The 19195-nt window shown below is 45.5% G+C and overlaps 1 protein-coding gene across 2 annotated transcripts in view; it reads right to left on the reverse strand.

Annotated features, from left to right (window-relative positions):
- Nucleotides 1-19195, reverse strand: part of LOC128783022 (guanine nucleotide-binding protein G(q) subunit alpha) — a 233425-nt gene that overhangs the window by 59185 nt on the left and 155045 nt on the right. For both annotated transcript variants that reach the window (XM_053933597.1, XM_053933598.1), the window contains one exon: nt 137-265. In XM_053933597.1, coding sequence (XP_053789572.1) covers nt 137-265 — 129 coding nt within the window. The remainder of the gene's footprint in view (nt 1-136; nt 266-19195) is intronic.

Consider the following 19195-nt stretch of genomic DNA (forward strand, 5'->3'; position numbering starts at 1 on the left):
AAAATTAACACCAAGCTCAAATTAAAAAAAAAAACATTGACTAATTTGTACATTTAACCAATATATTATACATGGTATTGCTAATGTAAAAGGAAATAAAAGAAACAAAGCAAATAGGTGTTAAACTTTTTTCTACCTGAAAATGACGCTTTGTAAGTCAAATGGATATTCAATGATCCCTGTTGTTGGGACTCGAACTCTAAGCACATCTTGCTGAGTTGGCAGATAGGCCAAATCTGCTATGCGGTCCAAGTCGTTAAGGTAACTATAGATGGAAAGAAACAACAGGAATGCAAGACAGTGAGACCATAATCCCACTGAGGAAAAGAGAAAGGTAGTCTTAGGAAAAGAAATGAGGTGTGGGATAGGAAGGAGTACAACAGGAAAAAAAGGAATAATGACATAAAAGAGGAAAAGAAATGAAAAGGAGTGCTCCAGTCTCTCTCTCCTTTTTATTATAATTATTGCTATTATCATTATTATTATTAATGTTATTATTATATGTTACTTTGTTTCAATTATTAAACTGTTCTTAACTGAACCCATGGGTTTTACTTTTTTTCCCCCAATTCTCCTCCCTATCCCACTGGGAGAGGGGAAAAGCAGGGGAGACAGTGAGCTGCTGCATCGTACTTAGTTGCTCGCAGTAGATATAACTTTCGATTATTTTATCAACTTAGAGGGAATGAAACATGTTTCTGACAGTCTGAAAGCTTTTTCTGCATCAGCAATACAAAATTTCATTCAAAACTCTAAAATCAATAAAAACTTCTTATATTTCTCTTTAAAGCTCATGTTCCCCCTGATCCAAAATAATATAATTATTTTTTAAAAAATCATCAGTGGGTAAGCATGTGTATCATAAGGATTGTCATCAGGGTATTTCTGCTCTACTGCACCCACTGCTTTGTACCACATCTGAATATTTTGGAATATAGCAGAAATTAATTGTTTGTCTTTACTCATGTACAATCTTCCCAAAATGCCAGTAGAACAAATCAACCGACATGCTCAATACCATTAAAATTACTTTTGTATTAACTTTGTAAGAGTATACTTTTATTTTTCTAGAACTGCATACACATTTTCCATTAGGAGGAATGGGGTAATGGTGTAATTTTTTTAAAGTAACTTATTGGGTTGACAGACTATTTCAAAATGCTGAGCAGGAATATGGAAAGTATAAATGAATAAAAGTGGGTATTTACATTAAAAGGAAAAGATTACTGGAATACTATTATAACCTAAATGCACACTACCAGCACACACAATTTTCAAATATTATCATATCTGTTACAGTAATACAGAACATTTAGAATTTTATTTTTTTAGAAAAGCATGGAATAGTTCCAGTTGGAAGAGCCCTACAATGATAATGTAGTCCAACTGCCAGACCACTTCACTGCTGGCCAAAACTAAAAGCATATTATTAAGGACATTGTCCCAATGCCTCTTAAACACTGAGAGGCTTGGGGTATCAGCCACCTCTCTAGGAAGTCTCTTCCAGTGTTTGACCACCCTCTCAGTAAATAGATGTTTCCTTATCTGAACCTCCCCTGATGCAGCTTTGAACTATTCCTACACATTTTGTCAGTGGATTCCAGGGAGAAGAGCTCAGCACCTCCCTCTCCATGTCTCCTCCTCAGGAAGCTGCAGAGAGCCATGAGGTCACCCCTCAGTCTCCTTTTCTCCAAATTAGACAAACCCAGTGTCCTAGATTGCAAGGCAAGATGTGTTCTATTTGCCATCTGTTGGAGGTGTGGCAGTTATCTTCTGTTAATTGGGCAGTTTTCTTTATCTCTTCCACAAACCAATCCTCCCTCCAGGGAGACATCTGCTGTTAATGGCCTATTGAATGTCACTGCATGACTGATAAAAGTTACAGCATCCCATTGTGAGATGCTCTGCCCAGAGGGAGGAGCCAAGCATTCCTAACTGGATATAATCTGAGTTTTTGGGACACTAGACTCGACCTTTCCACTGGATTCCCAGAGGAACAGCTGAGTCTCTCGACTGGACCTTCAGAGGAAGACTACACCCTTCTACAGGATCACTGTTCCAACATAACCACTCCAGGAGGACCGCAACCATTCCAATTTGGACTGCTACCAACACCCTGACCAAAAGGGTGTTAGGTTGTATTCTGACTCTGTCCATGGTTTTTCTTTTGAATTATTGCATGTATTTTGAGTTTTTTTTTTTTTTTTTTCCTAATAAATTGTATTTCTGACTTGGAGTCTCTCACTGGTTTTGCTTCCAAACCAGAACATCCAGAGTCCTCAGCTACTCCTCACAGGACATGCCTTCCAGCCCTTTCACCAGCTTGGTGGTCCTTCTCTGGACACATCCAAAGACCTTCATATTCTTTTTAAATTGTGGGCCCCAGAACTGCACACAGCACTCAAATTGAGGTGTCGTCTTTGATAACCTGTTGATAAAGGGTTTATAATAGTTTTGGTTTATCATACTTTATAAGTCTTTATTACTGTAGTGAATTATATTCAAGGCTTCTTCATATCAAGTTGGATGTCGTGGTTTGATGTGGAAGTGAATTTTTTTTTTTTTTTCAGGAAATTGGTAGTCAAACCAATCAGTGGTCAGGTTTGGATACTGGCGTTTGGATATTGGCATTTGGACTGACCACTGAAGGCATGGACACGCCTCTGAGAACACAGGGGATTAAAAGCAAGAACTCCCAGGGGAACTCTTTCTTTGGTTCAGGTCAGAGTGCAGTGCAGACCTCCCCTGCCCGGCCACAGGCTGGGTGGGGGAGGGGAAGCCATGCAGCCTGGGAGAGGTAGGCCGGAGCCCCAGAGGGAGAAGGGGCAGGGGGTGAAGGGAAGGGAACCAGGCCAGCCCCCCGCCCCCAGGACCAAAGGGTGCAAAAACACTGAGATGTCCCAGGCAGCCCCCCTGGAGAGGAAGAGACAGAGAGCCTGGAGGCACCTGGAAATCACTGCAGAGAAGATAGAGGTGTGGGGGGAGACAACTGCCCAGCCTTGGAGTGTGAGAGTTCAGCAGCCTGCTGTGAGATCTCAGCCATCCTGGTCCTGGGAGCCTAAGACTTTTAACCCTTTCCTGGGAAAGGAAAGCTTTGCAAAACACTATTCCTCCTCAATGTAGAAGACAAAGGAGACAGTCTAGGACTGAGATATCAGAAGAAAATGGGGAAAAGAATTCTAGGTGGGAGGAGATGATGGAGTGGCTTTTGGCTGGACTTTTCTTGTATAGCCATAGACTCAACCAATCTGTCTTGCAACAGAGACTGCATTTTTAGGGGGATGCAATGGTTAGAGCCAAGAAAGAGTGAAAGTGGCAGTGACCTGCTTCAGCAGCTGCAAGGGCAGGAGTGGAGAAGAAGATCTCTGTTCTTGAGACCTTTGGCCCCAGAGGAGGGAAAAATGGGGGGGACTGTAGTCCCAAAACAAGAAACTGAACTGTTGTTCTTTTGGTTCTTGGCAAAGCATCCTTAAAGGATCCCTATGGGCAGTCTGTCCATGCATGGTGGTGAGAGCACTGTGACATGGAAAGGAGAGTGTCACACTGGCAGATTTTCTCCAGGCGGTTGCCATATGTGACATGGAAACACAGGAGGTGGCAACTGTGTTTCCTGGGGGGGTCAATGGCACAGGAGAGGCTCCTCTCTCCCTTGATGGACTGAGTATTGATTAACTGAAGGGTGGGAACCTGATTGAGGGTCCGAGTTGTGTCTCACTGTGGTTTTGTTGGAATTGGGGGGGGGGAAGGAGGAATGTTTTGGAAGGTTTTCATCCTGGATTTAGTGTGTGTGTTTTTTATAGTAATAGTAGTTTAATAAAGCTTTTTTCCCTTTGTTATTAAGCTTGGGTCTGCTCTGCTCTGTTCCTGATCACATCTCACAGCACTTATTTGGGAAGGTATATTTTCATGGGGGCGCTGGCATTGCGCTAGCATCAAACCGTGACATTGGATCGATGAGTTGAGTGGATCAATTGGTGATGTAAATGATTTTCTCTGAGTTCATTAAGAGTGTGAATATCTCTTTGAGTTAGCCAGTCCAGCATGGGAGGAGCATATACATGGCTAAGCTCAATATAGAGTATAAGAACTGAACAACTAGCAGAAGAATATTGAGGAGAGCAACAGGCTTGAATTGGTTTCAATCCACATATTCCCTCCTGACACCTGAGGATGCCTAGTATCCTGACAGTGAGCACATAATAGAGAACAGTAATGACAATCACACTGGTATTGTCTCTGGCACAAGCAGCAGCTTTAAATAAAAACATCAACACATCAAACAACTTTTCCAACTGCGACTGTGCAGGCCAAATCCTCACTCCAGCTGCTTCTAACTACACCTTTTTCTATAAGTCACAGTCCATGCTTAACTCTTGCTCTTGTGCAATGTCTCCATGATCTATTGCTGTGAAAATTATTTGAAATAGCAAAGAAACACTATGGAAATTGCTCAAATTAAGACAGCTTGTTTGACTGATACAGACTGGCGTGTGGGAAGTTTGTAACCTCCAGCAGGGAAGCAGGATGCAGTTACCTTTTCCACTGGTTTATTTGCAACCAGAAGAGGACTTGTGAAGACATTTAATTTAAAAGATACATAACAAAATAATAGGGCTACATGAAATGTCTTGAGAATTTTGGAATTCAGACTACTCTGGATGAAGAGTAAAAGTGAACACTATCAGAAAATGAATATTTTTATTTATTTTTTGTATCATTACTTATTAAAGACACAATTCACCATGGCTTTTAAAGCACTCATCTACTGCAGTTCTAATCAAACTACTGACAAATACAGTACTCATGTGCAAAAACGTACTATCTTGGTTTAAGACAATTTAAAGGGGAACACTCTAAAATGAGTTATTTCCCTTTGTTTTAACCAATCCCTTTCCATCAATAAGGAGAAGTGAAATACAAATAGATATAAGTGGAAAAAAATAACAGTTTACTAACAAGCAAAACTGCAACAGGTAAAAAAACCCCAGTAAATAGTCACTAGATACAAAATTGCTAAATCTCACAAACTCCCAGAGAACAGACACCCAAAATGGTGGAAATTCCCTTTCCAAAATGGCTCCTGCCATTGGCAACCACATGTAAGGAGACAGGGAAAATGGCATCTGACCCTTCCCCCAAGATGGCAGCCTTCACAGGTGATTGCATGGTCTGGGAGACAAGGGGGAAGGATGGCGGCAAACCCTCCCGGGAAGGTAAGAGCTTGCAGAGCAGTTCTAGTGGCAGATGAAGACTTGCCGGCATGTGTCAAGTAAGCACCGCCTCCTGCTGCTTCCTCCTGCCACCCTGTGGACTCCGCTGGTGTTGGTGCTGCTGTCTGCTGCACTGCAGGTGTGTTAAGGGAAAAGAACCGGTCTGTTGGCGCTGATGCAAGGGTGACCTGGCCCCAGGGACTGAGGCTTGCTTTGCAAAGTTCACTCTGAAACAGTTTTTGATTGTAAAATGAAGTTTTTTTGAGTGGGTACTTTTGCAAGCCCAGAAAAAAACCAAAAACCACAAAACATCCCCCTCAAAAGTGGAGCCTCCACCTTCAGCAAATGCTGCCAGTAGAGAGAGACATCTCTGCTTCCAGGCTCCAATTTACAAAAGGACCACAGCAAAGTTCTCACCCGGCCCCCCCTCCCTCCCGGTTCTGTTTTCTGACTGCAGGGTCTTAAAAATACACTAACAATTTTTGGGCTCAGATAGATATGGAATACAATAGCATTTTGGGTTACCCGTGACATGTGCACATATAAACATATAAAAATTTTAATTACATAACAGGCATGCATAAGGGATTTTAGGATAAGGTTCTAACTAAAAAAAAGACAATACCTAAATAAAATTACAAGCCCTTAGAAGCTTTACCACATACATGCATGCACAAATTCTGCAATCAGATTTTGTGACGCAACTGCTGATTCAGTATACACAAGAATTTGCTACACACACGCACTCTTTCAAACAAACAAGGAAATTGTCATAAACATGGACTTTCACAAAAAGTGTTGCCAACAATTACCAAAAACATGTTTTATTAGTTTATTAACTTCAAAATTTAAAATTATATTAAAGATACAGATCTTGGAAACATCCTGACCATTGTCTTCAGGTGGAGTCCAAAACCAGATAGTCAATATTATTACTGAGGAGTCAGTTATACAGTTAGCAGCAACTGTGCAAACAATTTAGGGCAGAACTACATGGCATTAGGATTTTATTTTTACCACCTGCTAAAAAATATCTTATTTTGATGAGACGTATTGTAGTTATGACCTCTCACCCAAATGGTGTACAAAATGGTATGTACTCAGCTAAGCATTATACAAAGGAACAAATCAAAACAAACAAAAAAAAATTGCATAAATTTACTTTTAAAAAACTCCAGTAACCTAGCACTGTGTAAATTTACACTACAGACTGAGTCTAAGAAGTTAATTATAGGCATAATTACTTTACTTTTGCAAAAAATAATCTCACTTGCTGCTGAGGTAATGTTCTGAGGTTGCTATTGCAACAGGCAGAAGGTGCATTACCAAAGTGATGTGTATGTAACAAGCTGCTGACAGTAGCTATTTCTTAACATCAGAAAAAACTGCTAAAGTATATGTTTCCTAGTCACTGTTGGGAAAGAAGCACTTACTGTGGGATGTGCCCATGGGGAGGACAGTGTGGTAATGCCATGGGAAACTACAGTCGTTCAGCATAAGGCATTTCCCCAGAGTCCTCTGCCCCCCAATGCAAATGAGCACATGCCCATCACCTGTCAGTTTGTAGTTGCCATGTCCCCAAGTTCTGGCAAGTTCCCTGTTCTCGTTGTTCCTAATGTTTCCCTCTGTAAACCACTCCTTCCCTTTTCCCTCACTGGCCCAGTTTATGTTACCCCATCCCTTACACCCTCTTCCCACTGGATCATTTGTACCCTAGTTACTCCTTCCCTCCCCAGTTATATACTCTGGCCCCTCCTTCCCCAGTCTCTCGGAGTCTGCTTCCCCTGAGTGTGTTTGTCTCCCTGCTCCTATTTCTGTCTCCCTACTCAGTCGATCAATCCTCAATAAACCCGCTCAGATTCCAGCAGCTCAAGAGTCCTTCCATCTTCCTGCTGGGGATTTTAATTATGCTATCCAGGCACCCGTTGACCAGCCAGCTGAGGGTCACCCCGTGGGATTTGGTCCGGGGTAGCCTATAACATACTTTTAATGAATTATATATTCCCCGTGACAAGGGCCAAAACTGCAATTAGCCTTCAAAGAAGTTACCAGGCTATGAAGATGCTAATAATACCCTTGAAAGACTTTCAAAGGAACTATCTGTCCATATTACAAAAAGAAAAAGAATGTGATAATAGGAATAGACTAATTAGCTTTGCATTTTCCCATATTTTTCTCATCTAGAAATCAGACAGACAGAGAAGTGAAAAGACTCCTAAACTTAATAAAAAAACTGATAAGGATAGTAGAACAGAACAACATTTTACTCTTAAAGGGAATAATGTAGACTTGGAGAAGTAGATAAGGCTGACAAAGCAGGAGTCGTGCAAAACAACGGTATTGCACTTACTCAAGAGTTGGGGTCAGGGAATGGCCACCTAGAAATTAGGACACTGGACATCGAGGACCACCAAAGAAGACCCCAAATGACTATATAAGGACTTCCAAAAAGGGGTGTGACTATGTAAAATAAAGTAATGCATATAGATCAAGTAAGCAGAGATAGCTAATGTATATGTAACCAGTGTGTATGATAAAAACTGTTTACCTGATGCTCAGTGCGCTCAATTAGAGGAAGGAGCCTCCAAGTACCCAGCACTGCAATAAAGAATGCCTGCTTTCTAATACTCAAAACTGTGTTAGCAAGTTTCTGTCTGACTGATTTTGGTATAATTTTCTGGCCCCCAGATGGGACACTCTGCCTCATCTCCTATGGATACGAGTGATCTCTGGATCTTCATGCTGGCACCGAGACTTTCCTGCAGAAGACCACAGTTCTTCGGACCAGTCTGGGACACAGGTAGGATCACATTCAATACTAAGGCATCCTTTTGGGAATCCTGACCATATAAGGCATGTGGATTTTCCAGCATGTTTGGTGGATTATTTGGTATTCTGGAATTCAGTGTTTGACTTGGTTTTATTGATTGATCAATAATTGTTTTAATTGGTTTTTATTTGTATCTGTATTGTAACATTTTGGGTCTACTATTTGGAGATGGGTAGCAGACAATAATTTTGAAAAAAATCCCCACTTTGGTTGTATTTTGCAACATTGGAGAAAGATTGGCAGGCCCTCTGGGAGAAGAGCTACCAAGGAGAATTTGATTAAGTATTGCAATTAATAGTGGCCATTGTACAAACTAGACTCTGGAGAAAAGTGGCCACAAAATGGAACCTTCAAGTATAATACATTGTTACAATTAATGTTGTTTTTAAGACAGGAACAGAATTGGGATGAGGGTATGTATGCTGATATGTTTTTCACTTTGTGGAATCAACTGGATGGCAGAAAGATTGTAGCTTGAATCCAGCCCCCTCAGACCCTTTTAATCTGGCTCTTGAATAAAATAATCAAGGAAAAGGGTTAAAACACTGTCGTTCTATGTGCAGTATAGGAAAAATTTGTTCTAAACATCTCCTCAAAAAGGAGGATGATTTAGATCTTATGGTCAGTCCTAATCACAGGTTGGATGGGGAAACAGATAATCAGGTTGCCAAGACTGATATTAAGGGGGAATTGGCAAGTCTAGAAGAGAAGATAGGATGGGGAGGATGTATCAAGGAGCAGAGTGCTTTAGCCTCATTTCAGGGAGAACTAGAACTAAACACAGAGATGTGATAGTAGCTCCCTTCCATCAGACAGTAGGTGCAGACAGTCCAATCACAGTAAAACGTGCAGTTTTCAATAACGTACCTTAAAAATTGGAAGTCGATGGCTGGCACCTACTGAGATGACCCAGACAAAATGGCAAAAGCATTTGAAATTATGATTAAAACTCAGGATCCAGACTGGAAGGGTATAGATACTATGTTGGAAATGTTTTTTGATAGTATGGAAAGAGATGGTTGTTAAAACCAGTAGGAGGTTGGTGGAAGAGCAAATTTTGATGGGTAATTTGCCAGGTACAGTGGACATTAATTTTCCCACCACGGATGCCGGGTGGGCCTTAATTAGAGAGGTTTAGAGAGAGATGAAAGAGATACCAACAATGGATACTATATGGAATTAGACATGCCATCATGTCTAAAGGCTATCAATATGTAAAAATTATTCAAAAATTAAGCAGGATCATCTACCGAATTTTTAAATCACCTGAAAGAAATGGCTTGAAAGTGTATTAATATCGATCCTGAAACTCAATTAGCCCCCATATTTGTGGGGCAATCATCATGTCTTGGTTTGAATGACAGGTGTTTGCCAAGGAAGATGGGAACCTCCCTTGGAATGGAAAATGTGACTCCCTTTCCTCCAAATTGTTATAACTTTGAAATTATGATGCTTTCAGGCAAAGATATGGAAAAAGGAATAACAGTTCTTTACTAGAATATATCTATATACATGACAAGGCAAACAACAGCAACAACAACCAAAACCAGAAACCCAATAGCAGCCTTCTCTCAGCTGTCAAGCACTTTCCCCTTTGGTGTAGTTATGGCCACATCGAGCAGGAGGTGCTGTTGGCTCCTAGCTGGACAGGGCAGGTGCGATGATTCCCCATGGCTGCAGGGGGCGCTCTGGTGCTAGCTCAGCCACCTGTCTCCACATGGCCAATGACGGGGGGAGCCGGTGGGAAAGATAGAAAAGGAGCTTCCTTTACAAACTCACAGGGGCAGCCAGTCTCAGTGCCCCTCCGAAAGGCAGAATGGATTGTAGCAGGAACCTCAGAGCAGAAAGCTGGAATGGTAGAGGCAAGCAGACCCCAGGTGTCCTGGATTAGGGCAAATTTGGGACAAAACCTCCAAAAAGGCCCCCCCCAGAAAGCAAACCCACATGGCCCCTCCCCCCCAATCGGTTCGGGAAACATTTCCTCAGAGAGAAGTGGAAAATACCTGTTTATTTAACAGGCAAAGCATTCCCCAGCACAAAAATTTAACAATAACAGATGACAAAACTCATGAAGAGATGACAAATTCAGAAAATCTCTCCTGGGAGTAGTTGCTCTGTTATCAGTCCCTCCGGCACTGGGAAAGGCTGCTGCCCAGAGTAGGCCCCAGTAGGCTGCAAAGTGCGAGCTCTCGGTGTTTCCCCGGGTCCCAGTCCAGAGCAGGTTTGAACGGATCCAAGAAAAGGGAAAGAAAAGGGAAAGAAAAGGGAAAGAAAACCAGTCCAGGGAAAACTTGGAGTGCCTCAGCTAGCTAAACTAACTAAAAAGCAAAGGAGTGCAGTGTTCTGCCCAGTCCGTGCCCAGACAACACAGTGGAGTTCTATGTTCCAGCAGACTGTGGAGGAGTGAGTGCAGGCTGATAACAAAACTCCGTGCTTCTTCTCCCTGCCTTCACTCTCAGAGCCTGTCTTGAAGGTACGGAATATAATATCCAGCATAAACAGAACACACAATTGGGGATACGAGCATCATAACGTCACCCTAGGACACCAGGGTAGCAAACAAAATGTAGCAGAAACTCTGCAGCCATGGCAGGAACCACGGGGGGTCAGGCAGACACAGGGTGCTGGGTAAAGTGTAGCAAAAAGCCTGAAGCAGTGTCAGAAAAACAGCGGGGCTAGGCAGTGGCACCTGGGCTTCTGCAAGCAGCTGCCGCACACAGCTGGGCGACGCATCCTCTGGGAAGGGGGAGGGGGTTAGGGTCCCCTTCCCAGTGAGGTCAGGTGTTGGAAAGGTCCCAGTTCAACAGCTGCTCTTGCGAGCAGAAGCTCACCCACAGTAAGTAGAAGCTGTACAGGATGAGAACTCCGCAATGGCAGTGAATCCTCTGGGGAGCAATGATGCCCTAAGTTTTAGCTTTCATATTTTCCAGATTCTGTACTGCATTAGTATATAACCCTGAACTTCATATAAAGTGTTAGCAAGTTCTCTTCACAGTTTAGTTAGACAAAGCAATCCTTTTCCAGCCTGAGAACCAAGGACACTATTGCAGCTTCAGGCACAAAAGATATAAACAACAGCAAATTGAGGAAAGCATACTGGAAGGATGGGACTTCATGACCTGAAGCTGTAATTGGACAATTAACCGCAATATGTAAATGGACCAAAACTTATAAAAGTCTGAAAACTCATGACTTGGAGTCTATCTTGGTCCATCTTGGGTGGAGCCACAGCTGGGCTCTTGCACTGTCCAAAGTGTATCCTTTGAAGGCCTTTTTAATAAATACCTAGTTTATTCCTTTAACACTGTCTGGCCTCTGTTCTAGGTAGCACTGCAATAAAGAATGCCTGCTTTCTAATACTCAAAACTGTGTTAGCAAGTTTCTATCTGACCGATTTCGGTATCAAAACAAGAGTAGTTTTAACTAATAACGCTCTTCATGAATATGGTTCATACATCCTATTCACAATAACCTTGTAATTGAACATTCAACTTTGAAAGGAATTACAGAGATTTGTCATAACAAACAAACTGTGGTTCAGATGACAAATAAAGTTAGATACTGAGAGATTAAAGAAACAATGGGAAGAATCATAAATTCCATAAGAATTCCACTGATTGACACAAGGAACAGAAAAAGCAGGGGGTATACATTAGAAGGGGGATTTTATTAAGTGATTTGGGAAGTCTGTACTGCTCAAATACCTCAGCCCATGGGGAAAGAGAGAGGGGAATGAGGCTGGTAAATTAGGATAAAAAGGAGGCTGCTTCCTCTAATTTGAGAGACCCCATGGAGAAATGCCCCATGGCCTATTCCTTTATTCGAATAAAGTTCCAGGAGTCCTTTGTCTTCTTTTTGGACATAAATCACTGTTGTTTGTGGATTCATTTTCCTGACAGCTTTAATTAAAATCCCAAGTTATGCCACCTAATGAAGACTGGCCATTGAAACATATTTGAACTTACTTTCAATACATGAACTTCTGAAACATTTTCAACATAAACAAACATGGGGCAGATACTTCAAACAAACACCCATCTCCATCCATTAATTACTATTTTTCAGTATCTTTGAGTTCACATTTCTGTTGGAAATAGTCTCATGATATATTAGCATTTTCCTGGGATGAATTCAATCAGATGAACTTCCAGCCAGTCAGCCTCATCTCTGTGCCCAGGAAGATCATGCAAGAGATCATTCTGGAAGATGTGTCAAAAACAATGGAAGACAGAAAGGTGATTAGAGAGAGCTAACATGGTTTCACAGAGGGCAGTGAGTCAATGTCCAAATGGAGACCTGTAATAACTGGTGTCCCTCAGGGGTGCATATTGGGACCTTTAGTGTTCAATATCCTTATTAATGACATAGTGTGTAGCAGGCAGAGGCCCTGCAAGGCCTCCCTGGTGGTCACTCGCCTAAGATAAGAAATGCATAGTCATGATGAGTGGACCAAAGTAGCCCCTCTTCCGCCCTCGGACCCTTGTTATCTCTCTGTAAGGCTATAGGTCGTATTCTCCTCAACGCGACCACTGGACAATTTCCAACACCCCAGTACCCTATATCAACCCCCATCTCTGCCCAGTTCGGCAGAAGAGCTATCACTGGAAACCTTCACAGGAGCTGCCAATAAAGACACCGCTGCGAAACTCCATACAGACTTCTCCTCTCTCTATCCCTGCGTCTGCCGAGGCACTTGCGAGCACAGAGGAAAATGACTTATGAGCTGAATTCACCAGAGCTGAAATCGCTCCAGAGTTGCTTGCTAAGTTGCCTGTGGCTGGGAGCTAGCCTGGGGGACCCAGAAAGGCTGAGCTGATTAGCAGAGCGCTATCCGGGACACCTACGGCAGCAGCTGCCCAGGGGCCCGGATGGACCCCTGGGACCCCAGGCTGCCATATGTGGCAGCCCGAACAGGAGTACTGGCATCCTGGCACCCCTGAGAGCAGCATTCCTCATGAATCGTTACTGCCTTGGGCCCACCATGACCCTCTGAGGGTAACTTCTCCGTTATAGAAGAAGTTATCTGAAGAGGTGTCCAACGAACCTGAATATCACTATTTGGGACAAGGTCCTCAGGAGTTGGACAGCAGACCACCCACCCAGCAGCCTTGGACCCACATTCGGCTGAAAAAAAAGTGTAAGTTTAAAAGAGCCTTTCTGCACACTTTTATCTTGGGTCCCTTTTTGGTTTTTTTTTTCTTTTTTTTTTTTTTCTCTTCACTGCTGAGGGGGGAAGGGAACTATACAGCAATGGGATCAAAATCTAGTAAATTAAAACGATCCCAGAACGAGACAGATTTATATTTACAAATCCTAGAAATCCTAACTGCTAACAGCTTTTCTTTCTCTAAAGGCAATATTTCAAAAACTAACTTGAAAAAAATTATAACAGGGATCATTCCAGACACTAACACAAACATGATCGGTTCAGACTCTTTTTGGGACACAGTAGGGACAAGAATATATGCTTTCCAAACTAATGAAAACTATTCTGTAACCAAATTTTTACCTCTGTTTCACTTAATTACTAAAGTGGTGGAAAAAACCAACACAAACAGTTCAACAGTAGCTGAGGAAATTCCACCTTTATCTACTATACCAGTGCTTTCAAATGCTAATTTGCCAGATAACAGCCCTCTCTCAGCCGCGGAACCCTGTTCTCTCGGTCCTACTGCAGGCCTTGAAGCCACTTTACCCCTTCCTGGGATGGGGAACAGGGGAATCATACTGCCCCCACCCACCCTCTCCGCACCCGTGGGGTCCGCGGAGCCCGCCCATCCCTCTGCCCCCCCCTGGACACGGCAACCGCGGATTCAGCTCCCTCGGTTATGCAATGCACAGCACGGTGTTTGTACTGCCCCCTCACCCCATGCTTGGGTGTAACTGCGTCGGTTTCAATCGGGTCCGCCCCGCCTTGCTCCAACATTGCTGTGCAGCCCGCTGCGCTCCCCGCCGCGTCTCCTCCTACCCCCGTAGCCGTGCTTATCCCCCCTGCCGCCATGCCCCTCAACCCCACCACCTCCTCTCCCCCGCTTTTCCCTTGCCTGCATTCCCAAGCGCTGCATCCATCCACCCACCCCCAATGCCCCCCTAATGGCACCTCTGAGACCCCCCATGGTGGCACCCCACTCCTCCACGTGCCACAGCCCCATGCAAGCTGCACCACACATGGTGCTGCCATTACCCCCCCACTGCTGCCTCCCTCTAGCCAAGCCCAGCCAGCTGCCCCCCCACAGTCTGTCCAGTCCCCCACACCCCTGCAAACTGTTGCTCCAACACATCCAAAAAAGCATAGAGCACCTCCTGCTCACTCCCACTCCTCATCTGAGGACAGTGAGTCTGAATCTGACATAGAGGAAATTGATCCATGGGCTCTAATTAAAATGGAAGCGACTTGGGCAGGGGATTGGGAACTAGCTCAGAGAATTACTGCCTTCCTAGTAATTTATATAAAGGGCAAAAGAGGGGGGGGGGCACCGCTAGAACAACGTGGGAACCTAACACAAATAAAGAACTGATACAACTACGAAATATAGCCAAAGAACATGGTAGAAGTTCAGATATTTTCAGAAATTTCCTTGAAGCCCTTTTTTCAGCACACGTTCTGGTCCCTCACAACCTTAGAAACATTGCCAACTGCCTTCTTTCCCTGGCAGAATATATGCTATGGGAAAGACAGTGGAAAAGGCAATTAAAAACATTATCAGACACCTATCCTCAAGATGCAAATAGGCCAGATTTTACAGTCCAACAGCTGGCTGGAGAAGGGGATTTACAGAAACCCTCTAACCAAGCTGACACCTTACCTATAGCAGCACTACAAGACTTGGCTATTGCAGCAAAAACCTCCTTGCTTCTTACCCCAGATGACTCTATCCGTACCCAACACTTCTCTAGTATTAAACAAGGAGTAGATGAAAGCTTTATCAAGTTCGTAGACAGAATTAAAGATGTTCTGGAAAAACAGATAGAGAGCACAGAGGCAAGAAAAGAACTGTTGTGCAAGCTTGCCTCGTCAAATGCAAACCAACAATGTAAAACAATTCTGAGGGCCTTACCCTTGGATACAGAACCCACCATAGAGCAAATGGTGGAACGCTGTACACGTCATCTGTCCACTGAAAACACAGTGGCCCAAGCAGTTGCTAAGGGTATTGCAGAAGGAGTTTCTGGTGCGTTTGCAGTAGTAAATTCCAAAGAACAGGCCTGTTGCTATCACTGTGGGGAATTTGGACATTTTATAAAGGACTGTCCAGACAGGTCACCTACCTGAAACCCCCGTAACACCTACCAAAGACCCCAGAATCAGCAGCGCTACCAACAGCATTCGAGAAACTTCCAGGGGATCGCGGCCAGGCCCCGCGCAAAGACAACAAATCAAAAGCCATCCAGATCCAGTCACGCATCATACCAGGAGATTCCAGGCCACCTGGAGAGGATCCAACCCACGGAGCGATACAGATGGGAACACGGTGCCAGTTGGTAACTGCTTTGTCCATTGACTTTAATAATAAGGATGTTTATCATGTTACCACAGGCAAGCATGGGCCAAAAGGTGGTCCTTTTAGCATTTTAATTATAGGAGACACTCTCCAGGGCTCCGAGGAAATCTTTGTCATTCCAGAAGTACAAACAGTGCACCCAGGACAAGAAATCTCTGTCCAGCTGTGCTTCATGGACTTCCATTTTTTCTTTCAAAGGGAACTCCTATTGCACAAGCCTTTCTACTCCCAAAGAATCACAGGGAACAGCTTCCTCTCAACCCTACAGCAATGTTGGCACAAGCTGTGGGACCAAGTAAGCCTACCATCGAGTGCGATCTATCCTACAGAGGAGAAAAGATCCATCTACCAGGGATGCTGGACACCGGTGTGGACGTGATCATCATTGCTCACTCAGAATGGCCAGCACACTGGGGACTACAACCAGTAGCAGGAATGATTTCAGGGACTGGTGGAGCCACAGTGTCCATGCGAAGCAAGTACAACATCCTCGTCGAAGGGCCGGAAGGCAAGCTGGCAACCATCCGCCCATTTGTGGTAAAAGCCTCCATCACCCTTTGGGGCAGGGACATTCTATCCCAGTGGGGAGCTTCCCTATGCATTCCCAGTCAGGATTTCTACCTGGGGCCACTGAGGAGTGCGCACTACCAGATACCCCTCGGCTCACCCGGAAATGCCAAGACCCGATCTGGATTGAACAGTGGCCCCTCTCTAAAGTAAAACTGTACACACTACAAGCCCTTGTGGAAGAACAGCTCGCCAAAGGTCACATCGTTGAGACCACCAGCCCTTGGAATTCTCCAGTCTTCGTACTGCAAAAACCTGGGACGGACAGGTGGAGTCTCCTTCACGACCTTCGCAAAATCAATGAGGTCATCGAGGATATGGGTGCCCTCCAGCCTGGACTGCCTTCACCATCGATGCTGCCCCGAGACTGGACACTTGCCATCATAGATATTAAGGACTATTTCTTCAGCATTCCGCTGCACCCCCAGGACGCTCCACGGTTTGCTTTCTCCGTTCCCTCTCTTAACAGAGAGGCTCCACTCAAAAGATACCATTGGTTGTATCTCCCCCAAGGACTAAAATCTTACGTACTATATGTCAGTGGTACGTCGCTCACATCCTGTCTCCTGTTCGGAACCTATTTCCAGATGCAATCATCTACCACTATATGGATGATATCCAGGTCTGTGCATCAGAAAAAACTACTTAGAAAAAACAGTTAAAGGGACAATCAAAACCATAGAAAAAGCAGGGTTCAAGATCCATGAGGACAAAATACAATACACCAACCCATGGACTTATCTTGGATTCCTGATCCGGGAAAGGTCAATTGTACCGCAGCAGCTTGCCATCCGAGACAACCCAAAAACCCTGAGAGACTTACACAGTCTGTGTGGATCCATCAACTGGGTACGTCCCCTGCTAGGAATTACAACAGAAGACCTTGCTCCCCTGTTCAACCTTCTCCATGGCAACGAGGACCTAGACTCTCCACGCACGCTCACAACAGAAGCCCGAGACACCATCGCCAAGGTCCAAGAAGCCCTGTCTTCACGCCAAGCCCATCGCTTCGTGCCCAAGCTGCCTTTCCAGTTCATCATTCTTGGAAAAGCACCCCGGTTATATGGACTGATTTTCCAATGGGATCTTCAACTCCAAGACCCTTTATTGATATTAGAATGGATCTTTACAAACAACCTGTGGCAAGCACATTTCTCTCTCTCTCAGGATTTTTCATTGAGGTGCACAGAGAGAAATGAAAGCGAAAACAATTTCTATTTCTGCTCCTTGTTTTTCTCTTGTGGAATATGTTTGGAGAATTGTTTATCTGGAGTGAACGCTTGGTTGGATCACGGTGGGTTGTTTGGGCCTGATGGCCAATTGGATCCACCTGTGTCTGGACTCTGGAGAACAGGGTCACAACTTGTCAGTAGTTAGATATGATAGAGAAAGTAGCATGTAGTTTTTCGTATCCTCTTTTATATAGTATATTAATGTATTATAGCATAATTATAATAAAGAAATCATTCAGCCTTCTGAACTGGAGTTAGACATCATCATTCTTCCCATTGGGTTCGCCAACATCTACAACAAGGGGTGACGCCGAACGTTGGATGAAGAACCAGGACCTGGATCGGTCCACAGCCATGATTTAACACGGGAAAGGAGGTGAACCCTCTTGAAAAGGCATGTCCGATGTCCCTGCAAGGTATATGGGAGGTAAGATGCCATGGGAACCCTCTCTATAGGACCAGGTGCAGCCCCGAGCAGTTGCCATAATCGGATGCCTCTGCCTGCCTCTGAAAGGTATTTTCTGATTATAATACTGCCCTGCCCTAGGGTGGACTTTAACTTTGGGAAGAGATGTCTGCAGATCTGGACACTGGATTTTATTGTGTGGATGGGTCTATGTGGGCTGTCTGGAAGGCTCTGGCTCGGAGACATGAAATTTCTATATCCGATGATGAGTTATTGGAGTTTCTTGAATTGGCAAACAGTCATGTTTTTTGCATGAGTCTGGCCTTTTCCCTGAATCCAGAGGCTCGGAGAACTCTGTATTTCGTCATCAAGGAACGCTTCCTGCGAGATTTCCCAGACTTTCAATACATGAGAGTTTATTTAGAGCTTCTTCCGATAGTCCAGAAATGGACCCCTTTTCCGATAGTCCAGGTATCGACCCCAGTAAACATGTCTGTATTGGACGCGGGGGGCCGCCCCGCCCGCAGCGGGGGCCTGTTAGCCCCCCCATTACGGCCGGACAGGGACAAGGCTGTTCAAAGACAGTCTTCGCAGCAGGTGCCCCCCCACGAAGGGGGCGGGGGGGGGGGGGGCAGAGCCTTTGTCCGTGGCTCAGAAGTTTTCTTCTGCTTCTGTGCAGAAGGAGCCTTTCTCACCGCCTTCTCCTCCACCTCCTCCTCCTGCAGCGTGTAAGCCCCGCCCTCCTCCCCTCGGAGGGGCGGGGCCGCTCCCGGCCCCAGCGGATGCGGAGACACCGCCTCCCTCACCGGTCCGCCTGCCTGTAGCCGTGCCTCCTCCTCCTCCTGCCCATTTGGAGCTGGGAGACACACCCGCCGCTGAGAGCCAGCCTGAAGCCACTTCGGCAGGGGCGGAGACACCGCCCGCTCCGGCTTCCGCGCCGGCCCCGCTCGCCGCGTCCGCCCCTGCCTCGGAGTCAGTGGCCACGCCTCCGGCAGTGACAGCGGCGCCTCCGGCACCGCCCGTCATCGCTCCTGTGGCGGAGGCCGCGCCCCCTGCACCACCGGCCGATCCTTCCACGGCGGCCAGTCCCGCCGCGCCGGCGGCCCCGCCCGCCGGCTCTGAGCCTGTTCCCGATGCGAGCTGTGATGATATAGAAGACCCCCAACCTGCGGCGCCGGCCGAGGACCTCCCCGCACCTGCTCCGCCGCTGACATCGGCTGTGGCGCCCGCCTCGCCGCTCCGCCCGTCCGCGCCGGCCCCGCCGTTCCCGGCTGCCCCGTCGCCTCCCGCGGCTTTCGCCGGGTCGCCAGGCGCTGCCAACAGCAACAGCAGCGAGCAGCAGCAGCCTGGGGCCGCGCTGGAGCGGACCCCGCCGTCTCCAATCAGCCCGGGGTCCCCTCCCAGCCTGTTCTCTGGTGCTGGCGCTCCTCGGCAGTTCTTTGCAGCTG

The sequence above is a fragment of the Vidua chalybeata genome (genome assembly GCF_026979565.1).
Source record: "Vidua chalybeata isolate OUT-0048 chromosome W unlocalized genomic scaffold, bVidCha1 merged haplotype SUPER_W_unloc_8, whole genome shotgun sequence".
Lineage (NCBI taxonomy): Eukaryota > Metazoa > Chordata > Aves > Passeriformes > Viduidae > Vidua > Vidua chalybeata.